The 24,190-nt window shown below is 40.1% G+C and overlaps 1 protein-coding gene across 1 annotated transcript; it reads right to left on the bottom strand.

Moving 5' to 3' along the window:
* Window positions 1-732: 732 nt before the first annotated feature.
* On the bottom strand, window positions 733-14,861 carry hells (helicase, lymphoid specific). Its single transcript, XM_060925868.1, has 23 exons — window positions 14,544-14,861; window positions 14,343-14,440; window positions 14,142-14,245; window positions 13,825-13,947; window positions 10,255-10,302; window positions 10,072-10,096; window positions 9,819-9,880; window positions 9,679-9,717; window positions 9,293-9,517; window positions 8,139-8,321; window positions 7,090-7,233; window positions 6,738-6,934; window positions 6,548-6,635; window positions 6,253-6,414; window positions 5,999-6,147; window positions 5,772-5,916; window positions 5,585-5,668; window positions 5,362-5,481; window positions 5,153-5,269; window positions 4,882-5,041; window positions 1,993-2,089; window positions 1,516-1,592; window positions 733-1,362 (listed from the first exon to the last, which is right to left on the bottom strand). Exons 1-23 carry the CDS (start codon window positions 14,549-14,551, stop codon window positions 1,271-1,273), a joined length of 2,547 nt encoding a protein of 848 aa, XP_060781851.1. The 5' UTR covers window positions 14,552-14,861; the 3' UTR covers window positions 733-1,270.
* Between the last annotated feature and the right edge of the window lie 9,329 nt (window positions 14,862-24,190).

Raw genomic sequence — 24,190 nt, 5'->3', positions numbered from 1 at the left:
ACATCCAGCCAGCTTTGACCAAACAGGACATTTATTATAGAGGCCAATACTAATGACACAAGTCTGTGACTGACTTTGAATCACAATATTTTCACAAATCCTTTGAGTACATGAAGAGGGCCATGAATAATTAATATACAGTACCAGTCAAAAGTTTAGACACCTAATTCAATGCTTTTTATTTTTAATGTCCATAATTAAATACGGATTACTACAGTTTGGAATAGGGCTATTTACTGTATTATTGTTTACGGTTTGATCTCAAGCATTAAGTCGTCAAGAAATTGCACGAATTAACTTTTGATGAGGCACGCCTGTTAATTGAAGTGTTCCAGGTGATGACCTCATGAAGCTGGTCAAGATAATGCTAATAGTGTGCAAAGTGTCAAGGTAAAAAGAGGCTACTTTGAAGAATATGAAATTAAGAACGAAACTGAAGCACATGGAGGAAGTCCATGCAGAAAGGGCCCCCTGTTGACCATGAGGTGACAGTGTTAGCCACTGCACCTCATTTATACTTTCTATAAGGAAGACAGAACTACTCTTTTTGGGAAGTATATTGGAAGCAATACTTAAAAATAAATGTTGCAATAATTTATATCTTGGAATGCAAGTTGCATGCTGAATGAAAGAAGCATTTTTGGACTGAGAATCTCTGGCCTGTGTTAAGCCCCCCCCCTTCTCAGCAAGGTAGTTGCTGCGCATCTTGACATGACTTCTTTAACCAAACGATTTTGCTATACAAAACTACATTTATTAAATTTTGTAGACATGAAAAATAAATTGAAGCAAAACATCATGGTTCATTTTAAGCAGGACCTGAAACAACGTCCTTTTCAAAGTGCTTTGAGCTAACATCCCTTCTGTGGAATTACTGAAATGCACAGAAGGGTAGATGACAGTTTAACAAGAACTGGTTTTAAAATAGAGAACATCAACATCCCAGAAGGATTTAAGGTGCAACAAGTACAAATTCCCACTGGCATTTCCCAAACTTTTAGTAAAGTACACTGCATTCTATGGAGACGAGTATCATGGTAGCAGTGTTTAATCTAAATCTGAACAAAACCACCAGTCTTCTGAGATTACAGACAATTGTTCAAAGTCACTATATGACAAAATTAGAGCAGCAATGCAAAAAACAGGAAGGATTAGCAGTAATAACTAGCAAAAGACTATACAGTTTTTATAAACAGCAGATTGAGACCACAGTTCACTTGACTAGTGCCATCTACTTTGTCACACGTACACTTTCTTCCTCATTGGCCATTTATGACAGACAAATCTCTCCGTTCTCTTTCTTAGTGTCAACCACCCTGAACACGCCATCCTTCTCTTGGTGAACACTCTTTTTGTCTCGATCTGAAACATTGTTCACAAAATATATAGTTGATTAATATAAAAAAAAAGCAAAAACAAAAAACTTATCCTTTACAGGTGTTTAAATAAATAAATCACAAAAATATGTAAACAAGAGTACAATAAACAAGACGCTTTGAACGTCTCAAAATTTACCCAAAAGGTCACTGCGGTCAAGCAAAATCTCCAGATCTTTGTCACTGATGACCTTGCCTTTAGTGCTCTTTACTGCCCTGAAACACAGATATTGCTCATTAGACACACAATTACACTGTTGTCATGATAACAGACAGAGATGTTCACTTGAAATAACCATATTTGTTTTCGTACCACTGCCATTTTGTACTACGTTTAATGACATGAAGATTCTTAATGTGGAACACTGAGACTCACTAATGACTTTTGTATTCCAGTCAAAAGACATTACTGCAAAGAGTACATTTATTTGTATAGCCAATATTCTGTATAGGATAGTGGGTATTTTTTTTTTTTAATTAGCAACCATATTCATTATTTTTGGCATAAAAACACATTGGCCCCCTGTTCTCATGTGACAGATAATATTCAAATATAAAGAAACTGAACACAAACAGCAAACGTTTAACATATGCTATGTGAACCAGAATGCAGTACCTGTCATAATCGCTGGCCTTCAGCATGTCCATCAGTTCATTCATATCCACACGGCTTCTAGACTGCTTTAGATCAGCTTTCCCCCCTTTAAACTTCTCTGAGGGTAAGAATAAAAGATCAACTGTGAGCTACTGCTCACTTACATATACCCCCACTCTCTCTTATATCAGGATGCAAGCAATTGAAGGAATAGGACACTTATTATGAACGTTGACTTCAACAAATAATTAACCCTGAAGCAAGGAAGTAAAGAGCAGTGTCTCTCCCCAGGGATTTCAAATAGCATCCTGGTAAACTGTCATTTTGAAATGGCATCAAAATCCACCCTATACAGTGGTGCTTGAAAGTTTGTGAACCCTTTAGAATTTTCTACATGTCTGCATAAATATGACCTAAAACATCATCAGATTTTCACACAAGTCCTAAAAGTAGATAAAGAGAACCCAGTTCAACAAACGAGACAAAAATTACACTTGGTCATTTATTTATTGAGGAAAATGATCCAATATTACATATCTGTGAGTGGCAAAAGTATGTGAACGTTTGCTTTCAGTATCTGGTGTGACCCCCTTGTGCAGCAATAACTGCAACTAAATGTTTCCGGTAACTGTTGATCAGTCCTGCACACTGGCTTGGAGGAATTTTAGCCCATTCCTCCATACAGAACAGCTTCAGCTCTGGGATGTTGGTGGGCTTCCTCACATGAACTGCTCGCTTCAGGTCCTTCCACAACATTTCAACTGGATTAAGGTCAGGACTTTGACTTGGTCATTCCAAAACATTAACTTTATTCTTCTTTAACCATTCTTTGGTAGAACGACTTGTGTGCTTAGGGTCGTTGTCTTGCTGCATGACCCACCTTCTCTTGAGATTCAGTTCATGGACAGATGTCTTGACATTTTCCTTTAGAATTCGCTGGCGGTATTCAGAATTCATTGTTCCATCAATGATGGCAAGTTGTCCTGGCCCAGATGCAGCAAAACAAGCCCAAACCATGATACTACTACCACCATGTTTCACAGATGGGATAAGGTTCTTATGCTGGAATGCAGTGTTTTCCTTTCTCCAAACAAAACACTTCTCAATTAAACCAAAAAGTTCTATTTTGGTCTCATCCATCCACAAAACATTTTTCCAATAGCCTTCTGGCTTGTCCACGTGATCTTTAGCAAACTGCAGACGAGCAGCAATGTTCTTTTTGGAGAGCAGTGGCTTTCTCCTTGCAACCCTGCCATGCACACCATTGTTGTTCAGTGTTCTCCTGATGGTGGACTCATGAACATTAACATTAGCCAATGTGAGAGAGGTCTTCAGTTGCTTAGAAGTTACCCTGGGGTCATTTGTGACCTCACCGACTATTACACGCCTTGCTCTTGGAGTGATCTTTGTTGGTCGGCCGCTTCTGGGGAGGGTAACAATGGTGTTGAATTTCCTCCATTTGTACACAATCTGTCTGACTGTGGATTGGTGGAGTCCAAACTCTTTAGAGATGGTTTTGTAACCTTTTCCAGCCTGATGAGCATCAACAACACTTTTTCTGAGGTCCTCAGAAATCTCCTTTGTTCGTGCCATGATACACTTCCACAAACATGTGTTGTGAAGATCAGACTTTGATAGATCCCTGTTCTTTAAATAAAACGGTGCCCACTCACACCTGATTGTCATCCCACTGATTGAAAACACCTGACTCTAATTTCACCTTCAAATTAACTGCTAATCCTAGAGGTTCACATACTTTTGCCACTCACAGATATGGAATATTGGATCATTTTCCTCAATAAATAAATGACCAAGTATAATATTTTTGTCTCATTTGTTTAACTGGGTTCTCTTTATCTACTTTTAAGACTTGTGTGAAAATCTGATGATGTTTTAGGTCATATTTATGCAGAAATATAGAAAATTCTAAAGGGTTCACAAACTTTCAAGCACCACTGTATGTTTCGCAAATGCATTCAGTCAGTAAACAGGAAGTCGATGTATGACAGACCTGAAAACGGTATACATGGTATAGAACCCCAAGCTGAAGTTTGGTACTAAGTGGCTAAGATTTGTGGTTGCCGAGAAAAAGGGTGTTTCAGACGGACAGAGGCAAACAAGTATCCCCCCCCCTTCGGAGCGGGGGTATAAAAAGGTCATGACAAAAACTTAGTGTGCTATCCTAAAATAAGACTGATACTGGAAGCTTCGTTATCAACTCAAACACTTTTCTTTCCTTATTCAACCAATCTACATTTTACTGCTTTGATGGGAACAAGTGGAAGCTGCTGCTGCCCATCAATATGAGAAAATGTACAGAGATGGGGGAAGAGGGCCCTGTGATAACCTGGCGACTTGTCCAGGGTGTACCCCGCCTTTCGCTTGTAGTCAGCTGGGATAGGCTCCAGCTTGCCCACGACCCTGTAGAACAGGATAAAGCGGCTAGAGAGGAGAGGAGATGAGATGGGGGAAGAGTGGCCTTAAAATAATTATGTAAAAGATTTTTTTGGCAGGTACCTAGTGCATTTTGCTGGTATCTGTTTGGCTGAACATTATGAACATATTACCAAGATGGTACACAGTAGTACGTGCTGTGAATATAGTAAGCAACGATTCTCAAATGAAACCAACCAATTATTCCAGTGGGCAAATCCTAGCAGTCAGACTCAATATTACATAAATTACAAAGGCTGCTGATAAACATGGGGGTGTATTTTGGCGATTAGAAGAATGGCTGACTTGCCAAATTTCAACTTCTCACCCCAGCCAATAAACCTTTCTAAATATTCTTCCAAGTCTCAAGTAACAAGTTTATTTTAGACACGTTCTAGCACCATCTTCTGGATAGAAACGTCCTGTTAATAAGGTCCTTTAAAACAATTTGTGCTGTCCTGTGTAGTAAGAACTTACTTTCATGAATCACCATCTTCTCTAGTTTCCTCTTAGCAGATGCCCTTTCCAGGATCTTCTCATCAATAGTGTTTATTGTGATGAGACGGTACACCACTACAGGCTTGGTTTGTCCAATACGGTGACACCGATCTTGAGCCTGCAAGTCTGCCTGAGGGTTCTTCAGTCAAAACAAACATATTTAAACATTTTTTTTTTTAAGTCTTACACTGACATTTCACAGTCATTTGACACATGTACCAAAGATATTGTGGATTGTGGGAAAACACACCCAGTCGCTGTCAAATATGATGACTGTATCTGCAGCTGTAAGGTTGATCCCGAGGCCTCCAGCTCGCGTGCTCAGGAGAAAGAGGAAGACCTCTGGATCTGAGAAGAACTTCTTTATCTGCAGAGTAGAGAAAACATGTATCCATGTAGCTAACAGACGTGTTGCGAGAGTAGTCCATATTGTGACAAAATCAAGTCCATGCTGCATACATTCTCTTCTCGGTCAGTATATTTCATGCTCCCATCTAGTCGGCTGTACTCGTATCCCCGGAGGCAACAGTAGTCCATTAGGATGTCCAATATAGAAGTCATCTGGCTGAAAATTAGGACCTGTGCAAACCATCAGGAGCATATAAACATAGCTCAGATTGAAAGATGAAGTATGGTACTATAAAAAAAATGCTTTAAGAGAGCCACAAAGACTGTACTTCACCTTATGTCCTCGTTTTTTCAGTTCAGGAAGCATTCGGTCAAGAATTAAGAACTTCCCTGATGTCTCCACCAGTTGCTCATCGATCTATAGGAGGAAAAAGAGGGTCGCAAAATTAGGAGTACATATGCTCCCAATGCCAATCAGATATGATGGCTTTATTAATACAAGAGTTATAATTTTTAACTACCTTAAATTCCAGAGTTCCAGGGATAAGAGGATATTCAATGAGATAAGGATGATTACAGCATCGCTTCAAGAGCATCAGGATGTTCTGTAGCTTGAGGTTGATCTGGGCATCAATAGGCATCTGAATGTCTACCAGAGGAGCAAACCTGTGAAGAGAAATAAAATCTAAGATTGGATCTGAATTTAAGTTAAAAGTATATATAAAAATAAATAAACCAAGACACTGACTCCTGCTGACTTTCCATCTCCTTTTGAACTGCTTCAATGTATTTTTCTAGGTCATGTGGAGAGTCCTTGCTTTCAGAATAGTCTACCACCTTCCGAGATCTACGTTTAGGTCGCCCAGTGGATGACCGTTGTACTGGTGCAGTCTCATCCTTTGTTTAAAAATGGAAGGAGTACAAGCATAAGAAATTATTTCTATACACATGCTGTATTTGAAGTAGCATGACAAATACAACAAATAATAAACCGCTCCTTACCTTTTCCTGACCAAGCACCTTTGCAATGGTTTTGTCAACAATAGCCCTGTAAAAGGCATCCTGCTTGGCTGTCATTGGAGCATATACCACAATCTCTTTCTTTGGCGGAACATCCAAAGTCACATCTGATTTCAGTCGCCTCAGCAGAAAGGGTGTGAGAATCTGTGCAATACAAAATCAACCAATGGAACGAGAACACAATTACATAGGGTTTATAATGCAACATCTATGGGTATTACAGCAAACGAGTAAATTTTGAAAAAGAATGTTCAAACTGTTTCTGCTTTGTCCTTACCTGGTGAAGCATACACAGAACGTTTTGTTCTCGTTCAAGATTCTCAACATCTGAGGTGATGGTGCTGAAGTCAAACCATGACTCAAAACTGAAGAATTTCACAAAACATTCAGAAAAAAATTGATTACTACAAAACCAAGCCAAAACAAACTGCAAGAAATTCATAATATTCATCTACATTTAAGAATACCTCTTTAAGTCATCAAAGACATCGGGGAGAAGGAAGTTAAGCAAAGACCACAGCTCAGAAAGATTATTCTGCAAAGGAGTTCCTGTCAGCAGCAGTTTGTTTTCAGTCAGAAGCATTTTCAACTCTCGTATTAAACGACAGTTCAAGTTCTTTATCCTGTGACCCTCATCCACAATCAGGTATTTCCACTGGAAACGCTAGAGAGAGAATTGAAAGAGACCAAACTGAATTGTTTCAAACACTCACAAAACAGTCATTTACAGACCAACCTGTTTCATGGGGGAGGGGATATGCCCCAGTCCCATTTGCTGTACATCATAGCATTCACTGGTGTACAGGAATCAGTTCTAACCTGAAGATACTTCCTGTCAATCATGGCAATTTCAAATGAAGTCACAACAACAGGGCACATATGCAGGGAACCCTCAGGCTTGCGGATTTTCTTGACAAGGTCTATTCTCTCTTTCTGTGAGCCATGGTAAAGCATTACAGACACCTAAGAAAAAGAAACAAGGGATCAGGGTCATGAAATGTAGAAAAAGTGCACTATATTTACAGGAAACAGGACTTACACTGCAGAACATAGCCAAAATGTGAAATATAGCACTGTTTGAATGCTTTTCTCCACAAAATTCTTGTGCTTAAACCCAGAGCTGTGCTGGGTTAGTCACAAGTTTGTCCCAATAATTATTAAACAACATGTATTAAATTCTATGCTAATTCTACTGTCAACAAGACTATGACATCCTATTTACATCCTGATCTCCTCTTAGTGGACTTTCCCTCCTTTATAATTGTAAAACAACCTTGGGTTTGAGAAAGGTGCTATATAAATTTAACTGATTATTATTATTGACAAAGTTATTGTGTAAAGCTAGCATTAAAGTTGGAGATATGGAGTATAATCCTAAACTACAGCCATCTTGTCTTCAGACCTTATAGTGTAGCTGTACTGTTCCATGTATTCCCCCCCCACTGCCAGTTCATCAGAAGTGTTCGGTTGGCCTTAGTCTCTGGATCTAGATCATGAGTTGATTACAGTGCCAATCAGTTTTGGGGTACACTTTGCTCTCCACTGTTTTTAAATAGCTCACCAACACTGGACAGCAATTTCTCTATTCATGCTTAGCTGGATGGCTTTTAGCACACCGACTCCAAAGATCATGCTGAAGCTGTGCCAGCAGGTTTTATTGTGTTAACAGTTATTGTTTAGTGTTGTGTAACAAAATCATGACACTGTTTTTCTTGGGGCAATTTTGTATTAATGACCACTCCTGAAAGATAAAACCCAGAATTCCTGAGAGCTTTGGCAATCTTGCTAAGTTTTCCAACATCAGTGTGAATGAGATTTTCAAAACTCAAGTACACTCCCCAGGTTAAAGTCCATTTCAGCAGCCTCACCTCTGGAGTGAAGCGCCTGAACTCACTAATCCAGTTGGTCAGAGTGGACAGAGGAGCTACAACCAAGAATGGTCCCAGGACTTTCTTCTCAATCATCATTGCAATATGAGCAATGCACTGTATGGTCTTTCCCAGTCCCATCTCATCAGCCAGAATACCATTTATTCCATTCTCCCAAAGCATCTACACAACAAATAAAACAAGAGACTGTGTGGATAATTTTCCTCAAATACATTCACCAACTCAATTTCTCAGGGCCTTTGCAGAATGTCGTATTTGAACTACAAATTTGCCTTCTACCCACTTTCAATATGTGAATACCTGCAAGCATTAACAAATGGATATTTAGGTAACTACTATAAGAGGAAAAAGGAGTAAAAGGGTCTTTAACATGAGGTAAACAAGTATAATTTTTCCATTGCACTTAAACTTTCTACTTGCTGATGGCAGTGCACCTGCTTGGGTTTAACAGAATATAAGGAAAATCAGAAATATTAAATGCATAACAAAAAAGTTTACAGAAAATAAGTGCAATATTTTAGCCTGTAGTTCCATTACAGCAGTGCACACTGACACTGGTGAAAATTCATGAAAATGAATGTGAAGGTGTGTAGTAGCTTCAATCTTATTAGATTAGTGAACGTTCAGTGTTAATGCATGTATATAATAATCTGACTGGAAGTACAGACACCTGTATGCAATATTTTCTTAAATATGCAAAAGCAGCCCCTGAGGTAAAACAAACAGAGGAGCAGTAGACACACAAGTAGGGTCATGTCTGCATTAAAACATGCCAATCTAAGGCAGCCAATTTGTCTCCACTGTAATTTAATCTTCTAAATGAAGTTGTACAGAATATTGTTGGAAACGTATTCTCTCTTAAGTCTTTCAAGCTTCATATCGTTCTGCCTTCATGACTGTATATGCTGGCTGCTCGAGACTTTAAGTCTAGACCTCTAACTTGCACACCACAACAGTACTGCTCTCCACTTCAATTACCAGATACAGCTTTTTCGTATTTTCTAACCGACTATATGTGAATTTTAGGCATAATGGCATTTAAGTATCTGTGCACATCCCCAATTTAAAAATGGAACTACATTACAATTGCCATTTTGTTTCGATAATTTCTCTGCATCTTGTTGCTTACTTACCCTCAGCCATTCAATTCCCTCCACCTGGTACCACCTCATCACGCCACCGGTAAAGAGTTTGGGTTGCTGCAAAGGCACAGGCTGCCCATTCACTTTCCTTACTGGATCCAGCATCTCTTTAACATTTTCCCGCACAACCTCAGACAGTCGCCCTTTTATATCAGAGTTCGAGTCACTCAGTTTTTCTATATCTTCTGCCTCGAGTTTCTTCTGGCTTTGAGCCTCCTTCAGAACACAGAGTAGGAACACTCAAAATAAAAATCCTGAGGTAAACAGGTTTCAAAAGTCAAATTATCTTAACACTTTAGGTTCGAGAAATCTTGGTCAAGATATTACATTGGTTTTGTATTTGAGTTTTCCCCTCATGAAAAGCTTCTTTTAATTACCTCATCCACCTTCTGTTTCTTGGCTTTTGACAAAATCTCCTATAAAAGAAATTTCAAAGAAATCATTGATTGAACTGTCACACAATCTATTTTTTATTATTAAAGAACATACAAATTAAAAATCACAAAAACATGCTTACCTCTTTGGATATAATATCAGCTATTTTATAATCTTCCTCCCTCTCTCTCTTCTTCCTCTCGACTTAAGACAAGAACAGATTAAACATTAAAAAGTTTGACTTGTTAGATTTCCATTCCAACTTCTTAAAGTGTACACTTTATTGTACATGTCCTAAAAGGCAAATCTTTATGCAAGACATTTTTAAGTTTATAGCTGAAATAAAAGTAGGCCATATATTTACATGGGTCATAACTCAGTTAACAAAGAACTACCTTTTCCTGTCTTCTTGCCACTGGCCTGTGGAATTGTGGGATAATTTGTATTAGTTGGGTATCCACATGACGTGCATTTATAAATACCAGTGAACAATGACATTTAAAACCCTGGAGCAGGATACAAGTGTGTTCCATCTGTACTTGGTTATTTTGATAGCAATGATTTTAGGACCCACTTACCTTTTTCATTACTGCTTTCTTTTCCAGTCTCTCCTTCCTTATTTTCTCCTGTGTTGATAAATATTTGGATAAATTATTAAATAAATATTCTCTCTCTCTCATATACAGTGGTGCTTGAAAGTTTGTGAACCCTTTAGAATTTTCTATATTTCTTCATGAATATGACCTAAAACATCATCAGATTTTCACACAAGTCCTAAAAGTAGATAAAGAGAACCCAGTTAAACAAATGAGACAAGAATATTATACTTGGTCATTTATTTATTGAGGAAAATGATCCAATATTACATATCTGTGAGTGGCAAAAGTATGTGAACCTATAGGATTAGCAGTTAATTTGAAGGTGAAATTAGAGTCAAAAATTTTCAATCAATGGGATGACAATCAGGTGTGAGTGGGCACCCTGTTTTACTTAAAGAACAGGGATCTATCAAAGTCTGATCTTCACAACACATGTTTGTGGAAGTGTATCATGGCACAATCAAAGGAGATTTCTGAGGACCTCAGAAAAAGCGTTGTTGATGCTCATCAGGCTGGAAATGGTTACAAAACCATCTCTAAAGAGTTTGGACTCCACCAATCCACAGTCAGACCGATTGTGTACAAATGGAGGAAATTCAAGACTATTTTGTTACCCTCCCCAGGAGTGGTCGACCAACAAAGATCACTCCAAGAGCAAGGCGTGTAATAGTCGGCGAGGTCACAAAGGACCCCAGGGTAACTTCTAAGCAACTGAAGGCCTCTTTCACTTTGGCTAATGTTAATGTTCATGAGTCCACCATCAGGAGAACACTGAACAACACTGGTGTGCATGGCAGGGTTACAAGGAGAAGTCACTGCTCTCCAAAAAGAGCATTGCTGCTCGTCTGCAGTTTGCTAAAGATCACATGGACAAGCCAGAAGGCTATTGGAAAAATGTTTTGTGGACGGATAAGACCAAAATAGAACTTTTTGGTTGAAATGAGAAGCGTTATGTTTGGAGAAAGGAAAACACTGCATTCCAGCACAAGAACCTTATCCCATCTGTGAAACATGGTGGTGGTGGTATCATGGTTTGGGCCTGTTTTACTGCATCTGGGCCAGGACGGCTTGCCATCATTGATGGAACAATGAATTCTGAATTATACCAGCGAATTCTAAAGGAAAATGCCAGGACATCTGTCCATGAACTGAATCTCAAGAGAAGGTGGGTCATGTAGCAAGACAACGACCCTAAGCACACAAGTCGTTCTACCAAAGAATGGTTAAAGAAGAATAAAGTTAATGTTTTGGAATGGCCAAGTCAAAGTCCTGACCTTAATCCAATCGAAACGTTGTGGAAGGACCTGAAGCGAGCAGTTCATGTGAGGAAACCCACCAACATCCCAGAGTTGAAGCTGTTCTGTACAGAGGAATGGGCTAAAATTCCTCCAAGCCGGTGTGCAGGACTGATCAACAGTTACCGGAAACATTTAGCTGCAGTTATTGCTGCACAAGGGGGTCACACCAGATACTGAAAGCAAAGGTTCACATACTTTTGCCACTCACAGATATGTAATACTGGATCATTTTCCTCAATAAATAAATGACCAAGTATAATATTTTTGTCTCATTTGTTTAACTGGGTTCTCTTTATCTACTTTTAGAACTTGTGTGAAAATCTGATGATGTTTTAGGTCATATTTATGCAGAAATATAGAAAATTCTAAAGGGTTCACAAACTTTCAAGCACCGCTGTGTGTGTGTATTTTATTTTATATATAAAATCACTCCCCAGTAAATAAATAAATAAATATTTGACATGTTAAAGCAAGACAGCCTTTCGATTTCATAAAATCGGTGAAATTTAGTTCCCTCTGAAATTTGGTCATTGTGATGTTTATTTCTGTAATATCTCTCAAAATATTAGGCCATTCCGTGGCTGGGAAGTTATTTAATTTGAGGGGGATTACCTAGCAAATAATGTGCATGAAATCGCTCGCTTCTCACTTTCAAGCAGACAAAAGAAGTCTGTACACACATGCGCAGATTTACCTTTGACTGTGCACTGACAGTTACATCATTCTGTAGCTAAACGAACAGCTGATCACACCGAGGTGCTCGCTGACCGCCGATATTTATTAGTTTGATCCTGCGTTTCCTTTCACTCGCAACATAACATCTTTTCTTCCCGCGTTCCAATGCTGTAGTCGGTCTTTCATGTTTCATTCGCACACTCTCATCCTTCATTTTTCTCTTCTGTATCCCACAATGCTTTGTACAAAAGGGGAAAGCCAAACGTGATGCATGATGTAGTATCTTGAATTGGGTCATGGTGAAGCAGGAAAAAGTAGCAGAGAATTTAAGGCCACGTGCCCCTAAATTCATTAATTGTTATATTTAAAAAAAAAAACTAATAAAATTGGAAGTCTGTGATTCAAATTCAGTAGTTTTTGGTCCACTAAACAAATAATTGGGTGTCAGGGAAATTTATTTTTATGACCTACACTTGAAAAATCTGAAAGGCAGTCTACTGTATGGAGCTGGCTTGAACCTCAAATTTTATATTATTAAAAAAGAAAAAAAAACCCTCTTTGGATAATTTGAAGTTTGTATAATTAAAGCTGTCCTTTAACTTTATATACAGTATGCCTGCATTCTTACACACCTTTGCTACTGTTTTACCATGTCTGAAATCGCTCACTCGTTCACTACTCCCTACATAGGGAATTACTATATAGAGGACCATATAGTGAGCTCATTGGTTAATAAATAAATAAATAAATAAATAAATCCCCCCCCGTTTACGTCATTATTGTTGCACAATTAAAACATGCCAGATCAGTCGGCTGGTGGGTTTTCAAAAATAATAAATACACGCATGTATTTTTGTGATAAATACATGCATGTATTTATTATTTTTGAAAACCCACCAGCCGACTGATCTGGCATGTTTTAACTGTGCAACAATAATGATGTAAACGGGGGTGGGGTGGGGGTGTATTTTATTTATTAACCAATGAGCTCACTATATGGTCCTCTATATAGTAATTCCTCTATATAGTAATGAGCATATTTCCCACATTAATCAATACAAAGCACCCGCATCTTTCAGTTCTTTTAAATAAAGGCTGAATACTTTCTTCTTTGCCGTTGCCTTTCATTAAATCAAATTTGAGACTTTTAATCTGATTTCTTTCAGCACGGCCGCAATACATGATGGGATATATTGCTTTGGTTCGTGACCATCGGTTGTACACTACTTTTCGTGATGCATTGTGGGATACTTTGAGTGTACTATATAGGGTGTAATAATCCTCACCATCATTTGATTTCTTTCAGCATGACCGTAATGCATGATGGGATATATTGCTTTGGTTAGTGACCATCGTTGTACACTACTTATGATGCATTGTGGGATACTTTGAGTGCACTACATAGGGTGTAAATAATCCTCGCTACGGTTTTGGACAGCACTACAAAATGGCATCCTCACTATACAGTGCGTAGGGAGCGATTTCGGACACAGGGTTAGTATTAACTTGAATCCGTAAGAATATGTTTAGGACAAACCAAGAAGCAGAAAGTATCTTATTTCTCAAGAGAACCCACCTCCTGCTGCTGCTGTTCCATTTTAGTAAGCAGAAATTTGGAGTATATGTTGCTTTTCTCCAAAAGATGCTGCAGCCTCTTAAAACGCATTTCCTGAGTGTCTTTTTCCCAGGACTGTCTCGCCTGCAAACCACACACATGCACAGAGACAGAATGAAACATGATCCAATACAATACTGAATACAGTCTAACAGAATTGCACCTTTACAAGTTAATATGTTTAATAAGACAAAGTCTGACAGCTCAGTTAAATATTACTTGTTAATTAAACACAATAAATACTTAGATGTACAATGAAGTGCATCTTCAGTACATACCTTTTCCATCATCTCTCTCTCCTTTCTCTCCCCTTCTTCCTGTAAATTCCTTTCCATCTCAGCCATTTCCTCGGTTATGAGCACCTCTTCAAACTGGCCTTGTACTACAAGTGCACACAGGCATTAAGAAGTCCGCGTTTAAACACGCACTGCCCCAGACGTGTTGAGATCAATGCAGAAAGCTAAAGTTCAGTCACATACCTGCAGTAGAAACCTTCATTGCAGCTCCTTCTGGCTCCTCACTTTCACTGTGTTTGGGACAAAGAGGAGACACACTGCGAGCCTCTTCTTTAACACTCCTGACAGCAAATAAACAAGTTACAAACTTGTTTTCACCCATAACCTTCTGTAAATGTTGTCAGAGAAACCAGTAGGGAGGTGAGGAAGCTCAGTGATACTTACACACTCATTTCAGCTGCTGACTCTGGACTCAGGAAAATAAGTTTGTGTCAGCTGCCTCAGGACTCAAACACGCTGCTCTTTAGGTTTGTTTGTTTGTTTGTTTTCTTTTACCCAATATTGTGAAGTTATACCTATAACCTTCTGGGAAAATACACTTCTGCCGCTAGTTTATCGTTAAAGAAGCAGATTGCACTCCCAAATTAAAAAAATACTAAATTCTCAGCTGAATAAAACCAAATAGCGACCTTTTTTTTAAAAGATACAAACCAAACTAGCCCGGGAACCCGCGCAGTGAGACAGCGTGCAGCTGTGTAACACGAGACACTCAGGACCTAGCGGTTTCGCGCCAATGTGGACGCAACCAATGTAACCTTCACATGGGGGTGGATTTAGAGTCCGGGTTATAATAAGAATGGCTCTTTCCAAACAAACATATTCCAATAACATGCTTTGAAACGTATTCTCTGCTTTATAGTGCTATTTTATTAAGAACACACACGCGGTCTGAAAAGAAATGCATTATATATATCCCGCCTTTTACAGCACCCCCCTGTTTCTGATATGTGTGCGACTTTCTTACTTAATGTTTCCCGCGAAAGATTTTGGCGAGACCGCAGAGTACAGGATGGGCGGGGCGACGGGGCCTTTATTCTTTCTTCTGCTCCAATAGCAAGTAATACCAAGACTAATGTTGCAGCACGGATACTTATTTTATATATTAAAAAGTTAGTTTCGTTAACACTCTAGTTAGTTAGTTAAATTAATTAAATAGATAGATAGATAGATAGATAGATAGATAGATAGATGTTCAGGATTGAAAGTATGGATACTTGGGCATGGACCTGCTTATCCCCCCCCCCCAAAAAAAAAATACCACCAGGTTTGAAGAAGAAGAACTTTATTCATCATACGCTTGTGAAATTCCTCTCTGCATTTAACCCATCTGAAGCAGTGAACACACACACATGCACACGTGAGCAATGAGCACACACATATCCAGAGCAGTGGGGAGTTAGGTGCCTCGCTCAAGGGCACCTCAGCCCAAGGCCGTCCCTTCATCCATCCATTATCTGTAGCCGCTTATCCTGTCCTACAGGGTCGCGAGCAAGCTGGAGCCTATCCCAGCTGACTATGGGCGAGAGGTGGAGTACACCCTGGACAAGTCACCAGGTCATCGCGGGGCTGACACATAGAGACAACCATTCACACTCACATTCACACCTATGGTCAATTTAGAGTCACCAATTAGCCTAACCTGCATGTCATTGGACTGTGGGGGAAACCAGAGCACCCGGAGGAAACCCACACAGATATGAGGGGAGCATGCAAACGCCACACAGAAAGGCCCTCGTCAGCCACTGGGCTCGAACCCAGAACCTTCTTGCTGTGAGGCGACAGTGCTAACCACTACACCACTGTGCCGCCCCAAGGCCGTTCCATATGCTGCTTTTCCACTACCAACGCGGCTGAGTTGGGCTGAGCCATGCCGTGCTGAGTTGGGCTGAGTCGAGCTGAGTGGGGCTGTTGGAGTTGCATTTCGACTACAACCGCGCTGAACCGTGCTGGCTGGAAGTGGGTGGACACATTGGGTGGAGTTAGCGAAAGTGGGTGGACGTCACGTGATGTCGTTAGGCGGCGCAAACAGTGACATCAGTGACCTTTTAAGCGGTAGTCTCATGACCCGGATAGTAAACAATAAACATGGAGTCGTTAGTGTTGCTGGTCTTGGTGCTGTGGCTTGTTGTCACCGACAACGCCAACAGATACTGGCAAGAGCGTATAGATGAGGCGAGGCGCATAAGGCTTCAGAAATTCTCGTAATTCGTAATTATTCTTCTTCCGGGTTTACGGTGTTTACAGATCCCAGCATGCTCGCGGGGCGTGTGTGGGCATGTGAGGACACTCCTCCTCACCAATCAGTGCACAGGGGAGTGTCTCCTCACGCCCCTATCCCCACTCGGCTCGGTTTGGCTCGCTTCAGCCCTACTCCAAAACCGTGCGAGTTTTGGGTGCTGGGTAGGGCTGAAGCGAGCTGAGTCGTGCTGCTCTGAGGTAGTCGAAACGCGAGCCGTGTCGGGCTGAAGTGAGCTGAAAAAGGGTAGTGGAAAAGGGCCAATATTAACCTAACTGCATGTCTTTGAACTGGTAGTGGTACAGGTTCAAGAGTAACAAACAAACAAACCAGTGGTCGAAGTTAAAATGGGAGAATTTTGTCATCTTTGGGTTTCCCTATTGACGATAAGGAAAAGAATAGCTTCGGTAATAAACAGCAGCCTTTTAAAAACGCATTTCGGAAAACATTAACACTTATGTGTATTTTTATGGGGCCCTTGGACTTTTACGCCTGGTGCAAAAACATCCCTGAGTTAACACACACTCTTGTTTAGAGGATATAACAAGTGTTGCCAGGCAAAACAAACCTCGCCCGGCAGCACTTATTTTATACCTATATGTTGATAATGGTAATATTTTTCAATCATCAGCTGTCAGGTTATAGTCCTATGAAAATTCATGACCTTGAGTTTGACATTTCAGAGTTATTCAAGGTCAAAGGTGCCAAATGAAAGCCCATATGGCACTTCCTCATCAACATTATCTTCAGCGTCCCTCAGGATGCATGCGTCTGGGACGTTGTGGGTTGGCTAGCTTCCTCCACTTCTGTCTATCCTGGGTAAGGTTCATGGCCGTATCCAGGGTCAATCCTTTTCCCATGAGGTGTTGGCTGATGATGTCTCTCCACCTCATCTGGGGGTGACCTTTATTTCTCCTACCTTCCACAGTATGTTCAAATGCCCAACAGGGTAGTCTATCTTTGGGCATTCGGAAGACATGTCCAGCCCAGTGCAACCTGGCTGATTCAATGTCTTCCTCAATTGGTCTCATTGCCATTGCCTGATGCAAGATTTTTAAAGGCACCTTGTCAACCAGTCGCTTTCTCATGATCTTTCTGAGATAGGTATTATCTGCGACTATTAGGTGCTCATCATCCTTCTTCTGGGCATTGAATGTTTCTATTCCATATAGCAGGCTGGGTCTGACACAGGTCTTATACACTTTGCCTTTAACATGTAGACTGATGTCTTTGTCATAAATGATAGGTGAGATCTTCTTCCAGGCACATGCTGCTGCTTGCTTTCTGTGGTTGCGCTCCTCTTTTGCTTTGCCATTTTTGGAAATAATGCTTCTAAGATATTTGAAAGCCAGCTTCTCTTCCAGCTGTGTGCCTCTGATGACTACTGAGGTACTCTGGGTATCATTTCTTGATAAAAGTACCACTTTTGGCACTTCCTATAAGTTGATAATGGTAAATATCTGTCTACCATCAACCGGTTTCAAGTTACAGTCCTCTGAAAATCCGTGACCTTGAGTTTGACCTTTCAAGGTCAAAGATCATGGTGCCAAATGAAAGGCCATATGAGAGTTCCTGTATGCTCATAATAGTAAACATCTGTCTATCTGTAACAGTTTTTGAGTTATAATGGAAAATGTTATTTTGACCAAAAAAATTGACCTTTCCGGTGACCTTGACCTTAACTCGATTACCCCCAAAATTTAATCAGGTGATTTACGGACCATTGCCCACCTACCCTGAAAATTTGAAGTCAATCGGTGCAACCGTCTAGACCAGGGGGTTTCAAAGTGTGGGAGAGTCATCCCCCCCTCGGAGAGCAAATAAACAACAGCGCCCCCCCCCCTTACAATTTTTGTTGTTGCTATACTTAAATGTTCCATTCGTATTTAAAAAAAATGGTTGTTTTACACATTATTTTTTTTCTTTTTCACATTTTAAACATCTATGCTTTTTAAAACATCTTGTTTTACACATTTTAAACATCTCATAGCACAGTTAGCTAGCACCTCTTGGCAGACAACACACTGTAGCAGTGGAGCATCTTCAGATCCAGTCCATGAAAATCCAAACTTTAAATAATTGTGGTCATACCTCCTTCTTTTTCCAGTCCCCCAGGATTCCACGGGCCTTTTTTGTGATTGTTGCGGGCTAAAATGTCTGCTGTTGCAGGGGTTTCCAAAAAAATTGCGATGAAAGTTGCAGTGTTTTGGTTTTTGTTGCGATTACATTGCGGGAGGAAGTGAAAGTTGCAAGAAATTGTTGCGATTTTCTCTTTTTATGATTAAAATTGAGTGATATGTTAAATATTAAGTTATTACTGAAAAACTATTGATTAAAAAACAAAGACACTGAGAAATGGTCCTATAAACAACTTTACTAATATAAAAGATTACCAGGACTACAAAAATGCAGAAAAATAGGCTTTACTTATCCAAATGCACCTGTTGGTTCAAAAGTTAAAGTGCAGAGAACCTCACAGCACAACATGAAGTTACCTTAAAATATAATATAAATACCTCAGCTTTCATGTAAGAAAAAAAAAACTATTAATACTAGTACCGTGTGCAGGCAGTTTCTCCTGAAGACTAAATTAAACAATAAACTAATAAAATAAATGGCTCAGGCTTCATAGAAGGAAAAAAAAAAAAAATTGAACAGAATCTCACAGTATGATGCTGAAGCTGCCGAAACAATGGAAAATAAAATACCATTTTGGCAAAAATGTTGGCATCCATTAATTTCTTGTATTAAGTAAAAAAAAATAAAGTGCACACAGTCCTTCACTGTAAACATAACACACTTTCAGTAACAGAATTTAAGCCTACATAAACACTGACTCGCACATCATGCAATGTTGCCAGATACTGCTGACGTTTTCCATCCCAAAATATGTTCAAAACCCGCCAAAATGCACTTGAAACCGCCAATCTGGCAACACTGCGCGCATGCTGCTTCTCTTGAACAAAGACATCCGGAAGTAAGGCGGAAGGTAGTTTGTCGATGTCACCTCAAGACGACGCCAACGATTGGTCAAATTTGCGGGAAAGTTGCGGTGATTGGATATAATTGCAGCACCGCCCTGAATTCGTGGGGCTTGGTTGAATTTGCGCTGAAATTGCAAATCGCAACATCCTGGAGGCTCTATTTTTTTTGCTTGACCGTCTCCTCACTCCCTGTAGCTTTAGGTACTAAAAATCGATCTATTTTGTCTCTCACGTTGCGCCCCCCCTGAAGAACTCTGGCGCCCCCCAGGGGAGGCGCGCCCCACACTTTGAAAAGCCCTGGTCTAGACGCCAGATTGTTAACAGACACACACACAAACAAACAAACAAACCGCACTGATTACAAAACCTCACCCCGCTGACTCCGTCGCGGGCGAGGTAAATATGTTTATTTCGCTTTGCTTTGACCAGTGGGCTAAACGGGTTTACGGTGTACGGAATCCAAACTCTCAACCGGTGAATACAAACATTATCAATCTCAAAGCAATACTGAAGATAACGAGACAATCAGCTGCAATTACTCCAATTGACCACTAGGTGTCGACACTCGCTTTTTATTTATATTACCCATACAGGTCAGCGGTGAGTCTGACTGTGAACAATATAATAAACAATAATTACCTTATTTGCTCCCAACAACCAAAAGTTTGACATTGGTGAAAGCGCAAAGGAAATATAAATGCAGATTATTATATTTTAACACTTACAGGTAACATGTAGGCGGCACGGTGGTGTAGTGGTTAGCACTGTCACCTCACAGCAAGAAGGTCCGGGTTCGAGCCCTGTGGCCGGCGAGGGTCTTTCTGTGTGGAGTTTGCATGTTCTCCCTTTGTCCACGTGGGTTTCCTCCGGGTGCTCCGGTTTCCCCCACAGTCCAAAGACATGCAGGTTAGGTTAACTGGTGACTCTAAATTGACCGTGAGTGTGAATGGTTGTCTGTGTCTATGTGTCAGCCCTGTGATGACCTGGCGACTTGTCCAGGGTGTACCCTGCCTTTCGCCCATAGTCAGCTGGGATAGGCTCCAGCTTGCCTGCGACCCTGTAGAAGGATAAAGCGGCTAGAGATAATGAGATGAGGTAACATGTAAGTGGGGCAGCCATGGGCCTAAAGGGTTGCTGGTTCAATTCCTGAGATCAGCATGAAAAACGTAAAGGGAATTGAGTGAATCAACAGCACTTTCCCCTCCCTCTGTATCATAGCTGAAGTGCCTTTGAACAAGGCACCTAACCCCCAACTGCTCCCCAAGCGCTGTAGCATAGCTGCCCACTGCTCCGGCTATGTGTGTGTGCGTGCGCATGTATGTTCACTGCTTCAGATGGGTTAAATGTAGAATTTTGCTGTGCTTAAGTATGCATGTGACAAATAAAGGCTTCTCCTTCTTTTTCTAACATTTAAATAAATTGTGATATGAGCCTGACTCACAGTTTTAACTTCTCCCTCCTCAGACAGGTATGTAAGACTCACTTGCAACAACTGATATGAAGAAACTGAATAACGTTCACCTACATTACCCACTGGCACTGTAATTATCTGTCCATCTGTATGATACAATATTAAATCACTAGAGGTCAGTAGAAAGCTAGATATCTGGACAAAAACGAAGCTTGGCTTTAATTGAGGAATTCTCAAAAGTATCGTTCTGAGTACATATACACTATATGGCCAAAAGCATGTGGGTCTTCCCCAAACTGTTGCCACAAAGTTGGTTGCACACAATTGTACAGGATGTCATTGTATGCTGTAGCTTTAAAATCTCCCCTTCACTTGAACTAAGAGGCCCAAACATGTTCCAGCATGATCATGCTCCTGTGCACAAAGTGAGGTTCATGAAGACATGGTTTGCAAGGTTGGAGTGGAAGAACTCGGGCGATCTTGCACAGAGCCCTTACCTTAACCCCACTGAACACTTCTGGGATGAACTGGAATGCCGACTACATGCCAGGCCTGCTTGTCTGACATCAGTGTCTGAGCTCACTAATGCTTTTGTGGCTGAATGAGCACAAATCCCACAGTCACGTTCCAAAATCTAGTAGAAAGCCTTCCCAGAAGAGTGGAGGTTATTATAAAAGCAAAGGACAACTAAATTTGGAACAGGATATTCAACAAGCACATGGATGTGATGTTCTGGAGTCCACAAACCTTTGCCCATATAGTGTATGTCCTCTGATATAGATCATCCTCTGAATATGAAGCAATTTTTTAAATTTGTTTCAGGTGTTTGCCCGTCTGAGACCCAACGGCTAGAAAAAGACAATCAACTAACTTCTAAGGATGCAAACTGTGCATTGTATTCCTATTTCATATGCACTATATCCTTGATTATGAAGCATTTAGACATTTGAAGGTAGTATAATATCATATTTTGTTATAAAGTTTGGACTACTGGCAAATAACTGTGAGTACCCCACATCACTGAATGTGCCAAAGGTTTACCCTAAATGTTTTATTTATTTATTTATTTATTTATTTATTGTTGCACCACAAAGCCATTTTTCGAGTGAATATTAATATTAAATATCTTGTTTATGTTTCCTGGTAAACACAGTACCTGAACCAAAATTTGTGATGCAACAAACTCATTCATATAGGCATTTGTTTGCCTCTGTAATAATATACATTTACATGCCTGTACTCTCAAGCATTTTATTCAGCTATTTGATGAATTATACCGCAACCCTCAAACCACAAGATTCTAAACTATCATTCTGGCATTTATTTTGATATGAAGACTGCAGGGCTGGCATAGCAAAGTCTGACGAAAGGCCAACAGTAGTGAGGCAAAGTTGCCTCTGAACTTCTTCACGCCTGATAAGATGGCTCAATTTACAAAACAGTTTTTTTTCAGTGAAGAAGACTTCTTGCTTGCTGCCCTGAAGCAACGTATCCTCTGCCCGTGTGTGTGTGAGGTGTCACGTTTCTATTCAGCAGGTCTCTTTTTTATTTTTCTCCTCCTACAAGCCCTCACACCTCAAGGCACTGCCTCAAATTACCCTAATTCAGTAATTAAAAAATAAATGACAATAATTAAACATCTTAACAGTAGTGTAGTGGGTGGGCAGTGTATGGTTACTTGAACTATATTGTCTATATTACTATATTGTTAATTAAATATTGCATTTGTCGAGCCATCCTCTCTTCAGTGTGTGGGCAGGCTATCTGGGCGGTTATCAATTAGGGCTGCCTGTCTGTAAACATATGGAAATGACCCATTAGCCCATTTCCTCCATCGCAGCTCTCTGTTATTTCAGTATGAAGGACACCTCAAACTTTGTACAAAAGCCTCCTTTGACTGTTTTATTCTTCTTTAATTTATGAATGTGGCAGAGGTCGTATGAAACTTCTGTCAAACTTTTAGTTGTTTTTTTGTGTAATGACGTTCAGATACCATATATCTTCCCTTATCTTATATAATTATATCTTATATGTCTTATATAAAAGGATTATCTCTCATATAACCCTCAGTCAGTTTTGCTGTGGATAAAACGGATTCATGTTGTTCTTTGTCCTGATATTGTTGCCGTATACCTTTGTACCTTTTGTTATATGCAGTGACTACAATTAAGGCAAGAGGTCTCAGGAAAAGTCTTAAGCTTCCCTGAATTATTCTCACAATTAGAATAAATGTAGCTTGAATGAATTCTATTATTGAATTCTCATCTCATCTCATTATCTCTAGCCGCTTTATCCTGTTCTACAGGGTCGCAGGCAAGCTGGAGCCTATCCCAGCTGACTACGGGCGAAAGGCAGGGTACACCCTGGACAAGTCGCCAGGTCATCACAGGGCTGACACATAGACACAGACAACCATTCACACCTACGGTCAATTTAGAGTCACCAGTTAACCTAACCTGCATGTCTTTGGACTGTGGGGGAAACCGGAGCACCCGGAGAAAACCCACGCGGACATGGGGAGAACATGCAAACTCCGCACAGAAAGGCCCTCGCCGGCCACGGGGCTCGAACCCGGACCTTCTTGCTGTGAGGCGACAGCGCTAACCACTACACCACCGTGCCGCCCCATTATTGAATTCTATTACTGTATTATATAAATAATATTCAGCAAATGAGGATGGGGGAAAATGATGAATATCTCTAGGGAAAAGCAACTGCATGACAAGTCAAACATTTAGGAAAACCCACTGTTTTTCTAACATCATATGAAACACTGTCAGGTTTATTAAAAATCTCAGCTGGCTTAAAGATAACACCAGATATAATAACTGATGGTATGTATTTTGTCAGCAGTGAGGATGAATGGAAGCGCCTTCACCCCACCAAAGCCTAACCAAGTTCCTGTAAGTTTCGTGCAAATCACAAAGTACAGCAACTATAATCACAAGATTTGCAAGGAGATTTTGATAGCTCACATTTTCTTTCAGGAAAAAGTTCTAATTGCCCTTAATTTGATTGTTCCTAGTTTAGTCAGCATCCTCTTCCCTTTTATGTTCGGCTCATAATTGACTGAAAATCCCTCAAAGGAAGTTCGACTAATTGTCCCGGTAGAAACACACGCTCATATACCCACAAACAAACAAAGAAAGACACTTAAATATGGAAGAAAAAAAACCCAAATTCCCAAAGGAAAAACGTAACCTTTTTAGAACGTGTAGAGGAACATCATTGTTAATGGTATGAGTCAGTTCTCATTTGATGTTTGTTATTCCATTTGATCTCTGTAATATTTTCCAGAGTGCGAGGAAATGAGATGTGGATATGTTTTATGGAAATAGAGTTTGGAGGGTGACAGGAAACCAAAGTCTCTCTGCAGCTGTGATGTGTGTGAGTTCAAGAG

The sequence above is a fragment of the Neoarius graeffei genome, chromosome 7, assembly GCF_027579695.1.
Source record: "Neoarius graeffei isolate fNeoGra1 chromosome 7, fNeoGra1.pri, whole genome shotgun sequence".
Classification (NCBI taxonomy): Eukaryota; Metazoa; Chordata; class Actinopteri; order Siluriformes; family Ariidae; genus Neoarius; species Neoarius graeffei.
This window is presented reverse-complemented; position numbering and strand designations above follow the sequence as displayed.

Excerpts from the sequence above, each read along its gene's own strand:
- hells (XM_060925868.1), bottom strand. Across the intron at positions 13,948-14,141 it reads AGAGAGAGATGATGGAAAAG|GCGAGACAGTCCTGGGAAAA; the intron begins GTATGTACTGAA and ends TGTGGTTTGCAG. Across the intron at positions 5,270-5,361 it reads ATACTGACCGAGAAGAGAAT|ATAAAGAAGTTCTTCTCAGA; the intron begins GTATGCAGCATG and ends TCTACTCTGCAG.